The following is an 11335-nucleotide window of genomic DNA, read 5'->3' as shown; positions in this document are numbered from 1 at the left end:
GTTTTCAGAAAGAAAGCCTATTCAAATATTTTACCTCTTTCTCCAGCTCCGGGAGTGCCTTTTTTATTTTATGTACAGTGTCTGCCCTTAGTGCTCTGAGGCCTCTTCGCCACTCTTCCTATAGAGTAGTAGCATCATCTCCGCATAGGAATGGGCTTTTAGAGTAAGAGAGACCAAAAAATACAGGCCTTAAATCATTAGGCAACATGATTTCTTGAGTTTAAGGGTGGGACAAACATGAAGAATTGAACAGGAATAAGAAGAAGAATGCAAAGCATTTTTAATCATGTTCACATGACAAAATATAATTAGAAAACAACGATAAAAACAGAACAAGGAAAATAATGTACATAAAATTTCCTTACCAGGCTAAAATATCCCTGTTTTTCTGATTTCATTCTCCTGGAATGCGTAGCCATCAGTTTTAGCCAATGAGCTGGGGAGTGAAATTTAAGAACTGAAATATCCAATAATGCTAAACAAAACTTAACAAGCAAGCATTAAGATCCTCACATCAGTATGATCCACTTCCATGTCCGAACAAAGAGTTTCAATTCCCTCTGGGCTGTTTAAAAAATACCAAGTATATTACAATTGCACTTAGATTTTCCACATGAAAGGATAGCTTCTCACATGAGAATTAGCATGGCAGAGTTTGACACAAAAGTTGGTTATCATAAAATTGAAGTGAAATATATTAAATTTCAATTATATATAAGTGGCACATAGGATGAACATGCTACATCTTCAAGATCACAGCTGAAAATTCAAAAGAACAGTGGAATCCAAGAAAGAATCGCAAAATATACAGCCCAAAGTGAAGCCAGACAAACAATGAATGAAGAAAAATTCTTTTCAGCAACTTCCCAGATGCAATATATGCAGCACAAAGTGCAGCCATAAAAAAATGGACGGAGGAATATGCTTTTCAGCAAGTTTCACTAGTTGGCTCTAGTGACCTCTACATTGTAAAATGTATGATATTCTTTTCCGGACAAATTATCAACAAGAATTTCCCCCACTTCAAGCCATGATAACCAAAACTACCTTTCAGCATAGCAAACATCAGCCTTGGAGAACTCAGAATTAATATCAATATGGGGGCGATGCAAGTTGTACACACAAAATTGACACAGCCGGATTGAACAAGGAAAGCTTATATTATTAGTAGAAAAATGCACAATTTAATAAAGCCAAATAATCAAAGAAAGCTTACATTACACATTTCAAAAGGCAAATACCAAAGACTAAAGCCGCATATTTCTGATCTGAATTGTGATAGAGTAGACTTACTCAATCATACCAGAAGACCCATTTGCATAAGAAAAAAATAGGTTATCAACTCGTTCCAACTCTTTTGAAGTTGCTTTATTTGAGGCTGAACAAATGAGATTCATATCATTATAGTAACTGACAACAGAGCGTTAAAATCCACAAATGACCAATGAAAGAATTTGGATACCGTATGCACAAACTATTACACAATAACTTTTATTTCAACATATGCATAATGGATGTTACTCAGCTCCACTCAGCCATAATTGGGCTTGTCGATCTTTATCCATTAATCGGGCCTTAAGATGGAGCAACCACATCTAAATTTTAACCCATATAAAAGTAAGCTGTTTGCAAGCCTTCTCATTTGCTCAATAATTTAACCCATTATTTTCGCGCTGAAATCTCCACAAGAATTATCAGAAAAATTAAAATTTGAAATTCACTCAGCATCACTGAATAATGGCACTTACAACTCTTTTTCCTTTGTCTTCCATGAGGAACCAAGACTAAAAGAGAGAAGAATTGCAATGTTTTATTTTCTTCTCTTTTCTCTGTTTTTCTGTTTTCCGTAATAACTCTACTTCCTTTTTCGTTGAATCCATTAATCTCTAGCCAGAGAGGACTTTTGCAAGATATTGAAGTTTAGCAATCCAAAGTTTCTTTGGAAAATTAGGTTCGATCACCCTCTGGTTTTTTCAGAGTCAAATCCTTCTTGCGGATCTTGACTTGTGCCAGTAAAACAGGACTCCTGACAAATGAGCTTTTGGTTTTGCATGGCCATAAATTCAGTAGAATATATATATATTTTTTTATAAGTAAAAGATTTTATTGCTCCACGTGAAAAGGCAAAACTCGAGTATACAGGACTATACAAAAGAGAGCCTAGTTACAAACTAAATGCTACGAATAGTAGCATAATAGTCATGAAGATTTGTTCTATTCAATACAATAGAGGACACTCAAAGTAATAGGGTATGAAAGAAAAAAGCCCTGAAACCATCGAGGGAGTGTTCCTTATTTTCAAAATAGCGTTTATTTCTTTCGATCCATGTGCACCACATTAAGCATAAATGTACCATCTTCCAAACAGTAGCTATCTGACGATTGCCTCTTATCCCTTGCCAACAAGACAATAAATCAATCACTCTCCTAGGCATAGCCCATACAATATCAAGCCTGGATAGGATTTCATCCCACAAAGTCTTAACTACTTCGTAGTGAAGAAGAAGGTGGTCCACAGATTCAGTGAATATATGACATTGCCTAGGGAAATTCCTGACATTTTGGCCATAAATTCAGTAGAATACATGAGATTTTGGGCTTTTATATGTTGGTAATTTTCCCATTTGCTTTTTTTTGCCTTGTTCATCTATATAATTTAGTGCTTGTGATCATGTGATTTTCTCTTATGGGATATAGCAGGCAGTATTGGATTGTGACTGTGGACAGTGTTGGATTGTTGGATTATAGCAGGCAATGTTGGATTTTTGGATTGTACATATGAGATTTTACCATATATGTCTATATGCGATTTTTATTTTATAGATTGTGAAAATGAAAATGAATATGATTGTTAGAAGTTATTGGAGATTATGAAAATAAAATGAAAAAGTAATTAAAAAATATAAATAACAAAAAATATCTAATATTTTATTATTATAGAAAATATGATAGATAATCTAATGTAGACTTCAAGTTTTGAGTAATTAATTAAAAGTAAAAAAGTTACATATTTTTCAAATTTTGAAGATTAGGATGGCAATCCAATGCCAATACGAGTAATGTTATTCATCATCTTAATTCTCATCATTCTCTCATCATCTCATGATGTGACATTAGATGATTGGAGATTATTTATTATAGAGCATTACTACACATAAGCCTACACACCACATATTTTTTATTTTTTTTTCAAAATTTTTTTTGAGTTTATTCTTAAAAGAATTAATTTTTTTTACTCATTATCTATATATTAAACATTTGATAAAAGAAAAAAATTAAAAAAATTATGGTGTGTGGTGCGTAGGCTTATGTTTATAATTTTTTTATTATATTTTACTTGTAAACCTATTGTCTAATACTATATCATAAAATGATAAGAGGATGATGAGAAATACGGTGATGAATAGATTTTTTCTTTAAATAATAGTGTATGAATCTCTCACTCTCTCTCTAACGGCAACCGAAGTAGAGAAATGCTTTGGAACGGTTAGACTGTTTTTAGCCCTTTAACAGCCTCCAATAATAAGGTTCCATCTCAGTATTGCATAAGTTAAAGCCATGAGGAGCAGCGCCTGAAATTGCTAGCTATAATTAAAAACCCTACGAATGAATTGTTTCCCCTTCCCTCTTCTACCAGACGAGTTGGGCTTGTTGCTTCCACCAGCCGTTGCCACCACTACCAGACCATCGCTAGCTGTTCGACACAACCAGTTCGTCGTCATACCCAGCCAGTCAATGTATTCTATTTTACAGAAATCACCAATTGCAATAAACTTGAAACAAAACTCTTCAAATTGAAAATACATAATATTTTAATTTCTCATGTAGGTTATTTTTCATAAATTACGAATTTGAATCACTAATCGGAGCTAATACTTTTTTCTTCTCCACAGTCCAATATTACTTAGTATATGGGGTCCCTTTAACATCCTAGGTGTCGTTCGAGGAGACTCGCATCCATGGTTTAAGCACAAGACCCCATATGAGCACCAATGTAACGACAATGGGTGGATTTCTATAGCTTTGCTACGTCGAGGGGCTATGGATGAATGAAGAGAAGCATTATGGGGTCTCTATGTCGAGGGTGAACGGGGGTAGAAAATTAGGATGTAGTTAATGGCAAAAAAACAAGGCACTGACAATACCATAAAGATCGACACTTGGTGCCATAATCAGGATGAAGTTAATGGCAAAAAAAATCCCAAAAATCATAGAACTCTTACGAGAAAGTCATAACCAAAACTCATGCAATGTGAGGGCGAAGGACGAGGAGGGCTCGCAAAATCAATTCGTTGTTCAAGACCCTAGGTTTCGGATGGGTGATTGGGGATTGCAAAATCAGTCCATTGGGGGCTCAATGGGTCGATCTCCATCTGTCGTGGCTCGGCAAGAAACAGCCCGTTGCAGCTCGACAAGGTATTTTCAAAATCAGTCCGTCGTTCAAGACTTCATGACCCTTGGTTTTAGCCTATCATGGCTCGGCAGGAAATCAATCCATCGCGGCAAGGTATTTGCTAGGTTTGGTCAGGGTGGAAGACGAAGGGGGACGAGACGAAGGGGTTTGTCTTTGGGTCTAGTCAATTTGGACCATGATGACTCGATGAGTAAGTACTTGGGGGACGTGATGAGGACTTGGAAGCTTTTTTGTAGAGTTTTGTTTTTGATCTTTTGTAGGATGGGTGCAGCATATGTAAATTGGACTACTTACGTGGAGGGCTATTATTTGTGATTGGGTAGCCCGACCGGCTTGAAGGTATTCTTACCGAAATGGTTGCTGCCAGTAACAAAAATCATCATCCCTAGTTTCACCCACCCTGAAATCGACAAGTATACGCCTTCGCTGATTTAACGGATGATAGGGTAAAAAATTTCCAAGCAAACATGAAACAACTACTGTTTCACTGTTGCATTTAACAATGCCCGGAATAACTGTTTGTCCCATGCAGTACGTCCAGATAGTTATTGGGGCCTCTGCCCCCATTGCCTTGGTAGTTTTCTTCTCATCGAATTTAAAACAAGACTCCGAATCCTCAAATTCAGAAACCTAGAAGACAACTTGTTGAGTTTTAACAAAGATAATTGTACAAGATCTTCCGGGATATATATATTTATATATTATATTATATTATGTGTTTCAAAACTTTTGTAAAATCATCTTTTAATGCAAAAAAATCCTTGATCCATGCATGATGCATCTCAAAGGTCCATCCACCAAAGCTACATAATAGGACTTTCAAATCAAAGATTATAAGGTCAGAGGAAAAAAGATATCAACCTTTTTTGTGAGGGTGGGGGGGAGGCGAAGAGAGCATTTGCCCAATTTTCTTTTCAGAATGTAACGAGGAGGCAAGTTTACAACAGAAGACTCAACTTCACATCAAACATCGACCATGAATATATAATATCATGCACTAGAGGTGTATATACTATGAGGGCACCTCCGAAAGAAAGCATGTAAAAACAGACACTGCACCCTGCAAATAACTTGAGCGAAGGTCTTCAGGGATCGGAGCTCTAAAAACAGTGTCAAAGCAGCTTAACTGACTATCGTATGTTGAGCCTTCACCAATGTCAGAAAGAAGCAAGCCACATATCTCCTCTGCCATTTTTGAATAAGCTACCCTGCAAATCCACAGTAAACAACATTCAAACTCAGTAGTTCAGATCTACAAGTACAAAGATTGGTAACCAAAAATTAAACGAAAAGAAATACGCAATACACAATCAAAATTGTTTCGACGGGGTAATTGAGCCGAAGTATTGGTATTCATACCTTGCATCAACTTGTAATCTACCACCAAAAACTGCTAGAGACTCATTTAACCGACCCAGAAAGTCTCTACAAGCAGCATTTTTGCTCTCAATAGAATCCTACAAGAGACGTTACAGTTTACTTAAGTGCGCATTAGAGAAAGAAAGACAAGTCATTATTACAATGCATTTTAAGGATACATAAATTAGGGCCTATAGTTTGAGCTTCCACTCTACTTTCAATGAATCCATACACCATAACATCCCCATATTTATATAACCATCATTCTCACATTTTCATCATTATTCAGCAGGAATTTTACAATATATTTTTTATCGGTAAACAAATTTTTATTGATCAAAACTCAAAAGAGTACACAAGAGCCCAAGTATATGGGACATATACAAAAGCAACGCCTAAGCATGCTAGTTTAATGATACAAGGATAATTTCTGGGAACAGTTTCCCAGACACTGTTCCCAGAAATATTAATGTTGACCTTATCTTTTCTTATAGTGATAGGCTTTAAGCTATTCCTTGCCATCATTTATTTCCGTTCTATTGGCCTACTTGGCTGTTTTGCCCCTTAGGGTAAGTTCTAATATTAGCCCAGCAAGGTGAAAAGCAACAAAATGAAAGAGGACCTTGTCCAATAATACATGCCATGTAACCCGGAATGTCATCAGGCATTCATGGCAATGCCTATACAGGACATATGCATTACGAATATGCATGTCTTTAAACTGCTTTATGATAATAACCTCACAATTCAAGCAAGCTTGCTTTGGTGTTTTACACACAGAGACTCATGCAGAAAGCAAGTTATACTATTCAAATTAACCACCTCAGTATTTAGGGTAAGCTTCATACCAGTTCACTCATAGCATTGTTATCTTCTTGCAGTGAACTTCTCAATAGATAAAATGAAATATAAATTCCAGCTCCCAAGTCCCAATTCTCAATTTCTGACTTATGGTCCTCCATACAAGTAGCAAGCCTCCATATCTCCGAGTGTTTGGCTGCAACAAACGAGGAAAATGTTCAAGAGGTGACCTTAACTGAAGCATGCTGCTGACTATAGAACACAAGTTCACCTATTCTCTCTGCTAATAGAAGAGTAGTTACAGATATTAACACAGTTCAGCAAAAATAAGAAAAAAATCAGCAGTACAATATCTAATGGCAGGAACCTTTTTGCATATGCATTTGCCAGATCTCAAGCAATCGAACATTACTCAAAACCAGATATCTTTCTTGTATTGACAACTGCAAATACAAGTACGGGCATGAGAATGGAGAGAACTATTAACCACTGATTTTCTGAATACATACTTGTGGTTTTCTTCAGTGGATGACCAATGGTTTGATTCATGATTAGTTATGAATTCATTCTCCATAAGAAAAAAAATGCAAAAATACATATAGGTACCATACGAACATTGGGCTGTATCACAAAGGTATAAGCTACTCATGCAAAAGTATAAGCTACTTTTGAGTGTCAACCCTTTGTCTAATTATGTGAACATCAAACGAGAATTACTTATATAAAAAGAAAAACAAACAAGAATGTTGTCTGCTATTTTCCCTTTTCTTTTAAGTGAGAACATAATGTCCACCGTAGCCATACAATTCTAGTATTAGTCAGTTCTGCAAAACAAAGCATGGCTGTCACAAAGGAATTCTTCACATGATTGACTACCTTCTGAGCACTCCCAGCAATGGGTATAGATAGATAATGAACTAATGTAGCACAGTAATATCTCAAACCAAGCAAAGATAAATTTTACCTGACAAGAACAATTTATGAGCAACTGTCGTTATCAAAATGGTATGAGCTTTTTGCCAATGTGCACATTGAAGAAAGTTCTCAAGTGCCTTTGAGAAATCTCCATAGTAACCACAGTAAATAGCCTGCATTGATCAGGAATGATATAATTCAAGCAGAGATACTCTAGAAAAAAAGAACCAGAAAAAATTGTTTAATATAATAATATCCAGCCTTTTGTAGTGGGAGCAACTGCAAACCGGGACAACACAATCTTTCAAAAACCCTTCACAATTGAAATCCCATGGTAGTCTCAAACACCACCACCAGCTAGGCAAGGTTCAAGAATTTCAATCAAGGTGCTAAAATCATTGCTACCTTAGTTTGCAGTATCGGAAACTTGAGTACACCATCAAATAAAGGGCAGGGTGAAATGGTTTGAGAAATGGTCAAACAAATTTAAAAAAATGGCATACCATAGCCTCGTGAAGCCACACGACTGGAACCCCTAAGTTTTCAATAAATTGGCGTTGCGACTCATCTGAACTCCAACATTCACAGTACTGGAACAAGATTTCTCGAATGAGACTTGCATGTAGATATGGAAAATCTTCACGGTAGGGCATATGAAGGATCACATAGATAGCCCAATGACATTTCCCGAGACATAACAGCTGCGAGACAAGTCCCATGTCAAGAACATGAAGATCATTAGAAGTGATAGCACCAATTGCCTCCAACACTGCACGCTGATGCCAAATCATATGGTAATCAAGTGGATCGTTTGTTGAAGATAATGCAGTGAACATTGCCTTCAAAAGGTCAAACTCTCCCTCGCCACTCGCATGAAGAAGCATAAGATAATACGAGAAGTCAAAACGTTCCTCTGTACTCCAGTTAACAGCCTTTTCTACTGGTCCTTCATCAATGTATACAGGAACAGGATATGGAGCTTTTCCATCATCAACAAGATCTTGATAAGTGTGGAAAACAATGGGTAAGGAAGTGTCAGGTGGTAGTTGATACCACATCAATAAACCTAGAAATCGCTTCCAATCAACTTTCATACCATGCAAAGAACCATGAATATTACCAGCAAGCAATTCATAAAGCCTTAACCGGTCCTCCTCAATGAAACTGAAATCCAGCCTATTGATTCTCCAAAGATCAAGTTGCTGTGCAACATCAGCACGATTCACCATCGACCCACCAGCCTGGCTTAATAAGCAAGCCAGTCTCACATCCCCTGTAGAAGCAGCGAGCTCCACAGCTGCATCAAGCTGTCGCCCCGTCAAGAGTAAGAATACATGTTCCAGATAACTTGATTCGTTCAAGGAGCTTATTGTATCTTGTACCCGAGGACAGACACTCTCTTGCAACCATAAGCTGAACTCTGCCCTTCGAATAAGAGGAAGTGCTTCTATGTCTACATCTGAAGAAGCTTCTTTCATATCCTGCATCATGTCTTCCTCATTGTCAGCAACCAAGGACTTCAACTGTGAACTATTTTCCCGATCAGAAAAAAGAACTTTTATCAATTCCCACACCATTACTTGATGAGACAAAACCACACGACTAGAGGAAGATAGCCCAGGAACTTCCAACCTCCTCTCAATAATATCTCCATAACTCCTACAAATCTCTGAAAGCATTAAGCGATCTGAGACAAGTTTCCGAAGTCTCAGCTTGAAGGAACCAACTTCAACTTCTTTTGTTTCCTGATTTATCTCCTTGTGGAGATTTAATGGAGAATCAAATGCAAGGTCAACAAGTTCTTCTCTGACCTTGTTATTTTCATCTCTAACCACTTCATCTGTAGCAACCTTTGCTAAAGTGATGACAGATGATAACACCCTATGAGAATCGTTACTGCCTACTGGTGTCCCTGTGTGAACAAGAATCCCATTTGGGCCCCACCCAACCCGAAATGACCTACCCATGAACAAGCCTGCATCCACTATGTTGCGAGAATGGCTTCCAGTTACTGGTGTTTTTTTCTTGAGGTCCAGCTTAAAACCTGAACCTTCAGGTTTTAAAGGCCTCAGAGACAGACCCTTATTTTGTTGGGCCATTAGAATGGCTCCAGGAGAGTTTGAATCAAAATTACCATGGTCGTACTCGAGCAACGGTAATGGGGCTTTTCGAGCAACAGGTGGAGTAGATCTATGGCTCATCATTTGAGCAGAGTTGCGGAAGGGAGATCTTACACTATCTTTACCAAATGATGGCTTCTGGTATGCTGGTATTTCACTGGTATCCTCTGCCTCCTCTTCCTCATCAGTAAACATTAACATTTGCATCTCTCTCATTCTTACAGGGTCAAGCCCAAGATGGGCAGGAAGAGAGTGAGAGAGCACAACACTAGTGGCTCCCATGCCTGTTTCTTCATCAATATCAGGAGCCTCACCACCATTCATACCCATGGGATTCTGAATTACAGTTGCATCATCCATTACAATATCTTCCTCATCATCTTCATTCAAACCAAATCTGCTGAAATGTTGAACCAAGAATTTCCATTCACCATTTGCTGGGTCAAACGAAATGAAGCAAGCCCCCTGTCTTTCTGCAATGATTCTTAATTTTTCCACGATCATCTCTAGTTTTCCCTCTTCAAAACCCAGAGATCTCACTTGTAGCACCAAAGTCACTTCAGCAGCCTTGTTAAGTCCCTGTCCAACTCCAGGCTTAGCATTTTCATCTTCATAAACAACTATCTCATGCCTATGGAACTTCAAAATGTCATCTAGATCCAACCATCTAATGTCAGTCTTCCCAAGAAACTTGACCGATCCATAACCCACCCTCCCAACTGTGAAGTCCAAAACTCGGCTACAATAACCAGGGTCCTCAAGTTCCCAGGTAGCCAATTCGTTCAAACAGGGTCTCATGTAATACTCAGCTGACCTTAAAGTAGGTAAGATAGCTTCAATCTCACTCAAAATCCCGCACAAAGAAAAATCATTGTTTTGAGATGTCCTTCTTTTCTTGTAATTAGATACAACTTCTGAGCTAGTTCCTACATCAGAGTCCACTTCGCAAGAACTACTAAATGACACGTTTCTTCTACTCTGAAGTTCACTGGAAATCCCTAGTAGCATAAAAATACTGAATTAGTTCACTGAAAACACACTACACTGATTTTCATATGTGGAGTAACAGAATCGTAATTTCCAAGCAACTAAACTAGAACAAACAGAATTTCTCCGATTGAAACCATTACGGCTGAACACACTTTTTAACTTGCATTTAGGGGGAAAAAAAATGGTCTTGAATCATTCAAAAGCAACCTCCATCTGCGTTGATTATTTACCTAAATTCCAAATTTTATAAACATCAAGCAACAAACACTAAAAATTAACCCCTAAAAGAAGCTAGATCTCCTCATATCTAACCCGAAAATGACAGCCTTCGACCCTTCGACACCCGGAAAGCTGTGCTTTCACATTTCTCTCTTAGTTGTCGCATCTTAAAACTACAGAACGTCTCTGGCTGATTAGCCAGTAATTTTATCGTTCGCAGGTCCCAAATAATGAAGAAGGCTGAAAATTAAGTAGTAATTTTCTTTTCTTTTCTTATCCTTAATTTTCAGAGCAAACAAACAGAATCAAAGAGAACTTGACAGTGGCGACCAGAGAGTTGAGTACTTACCGGAAACCGGGAGCAGAGAAGGGGACGCCATAGTCGCGGCAGGAGGAGCAACGAAAGTACGAGTGACGGGGTTTTTAGGGTTTTGCTAGAACAGGTCCACCGGTTCTTCCGGTTGGTCAGATTATATTACATTATTGCCCTTTAAAAATTGTTAGGGAATGAAAAGCG

General features: G+C 37.8%; 1 protein-coding gene across 1 annotated transcript; it reads right to left on the bottom strand.

The window, feature by feature from the left end:
* Nucleotides 1-5141: 5141 nt before the first annotated feature.
* Nucleotides 5142-11323, bottom strand: LOC122284958 (nuclear pore complex protein NUP96). Its single transcript, XM_043095328.1, has 6 exons — nt 11168-11323; nt 7993-10607; nt 7539-7662; nt 6622-6770; nt 5774-5871; nt 5142-5622 (listed from the first exon to the last, which is right to left on the bottom strand). The coding sequence occupies exons 1-6, from the start codon at nt 11196-11198 to the stop codon at nt 5427-5429; spliced, it is 3213 nt and encodes a 1070-aa protein (XP_042951262.1). The 5' UTR covers nt 11199-11323; the 3' UTR covers nt 5142-5426.
* Nucleotides 11324-11335: the final 12 nt, after the last annotated feature.

This window comes from Carya illinoinensis, chromosome 1 (assembly GCF_018687715.1).
Source record: "Carya illinoinensis cultivar Pawnee chromosome 1, C.illinoinensisPawnee_v1, whole genome shotgun sequence".
In the NCBI taxonomy this organism is placed as follows: domain Eukaryota; kingdom Viridiplantae; phylum Streptophyta; class Magnoliopsida; order Fagales; family Juglandaceae; genus Carya; species Carya illinoinensis.
This window is presented reverse-complemented; position numbering and strand designations above follow the sequence as displayed.

Coding starts and splice junctions, on each gene's coding strand:
- LOC122284958 (XM_043095328.1), bottom strand. CDS start 11,198: ATGGCGTCCCCTTCTCTGCTCCCGGTTTCCG. Junction 10,608..11,167: donor TTCTCTGCTCCCGGTTTCCG/GTAAGTACTCAA, acceptor TTATGCTACTAG/GGATTTCCAGTGAACTTCAG. Junction 5,872..6,621: donor ACAATGCTATGAGTGAACTG/GTATGAAGCTTA, acceptor CGTCTCTTGTAG/GATTCTATTGAGAGCAAAAA.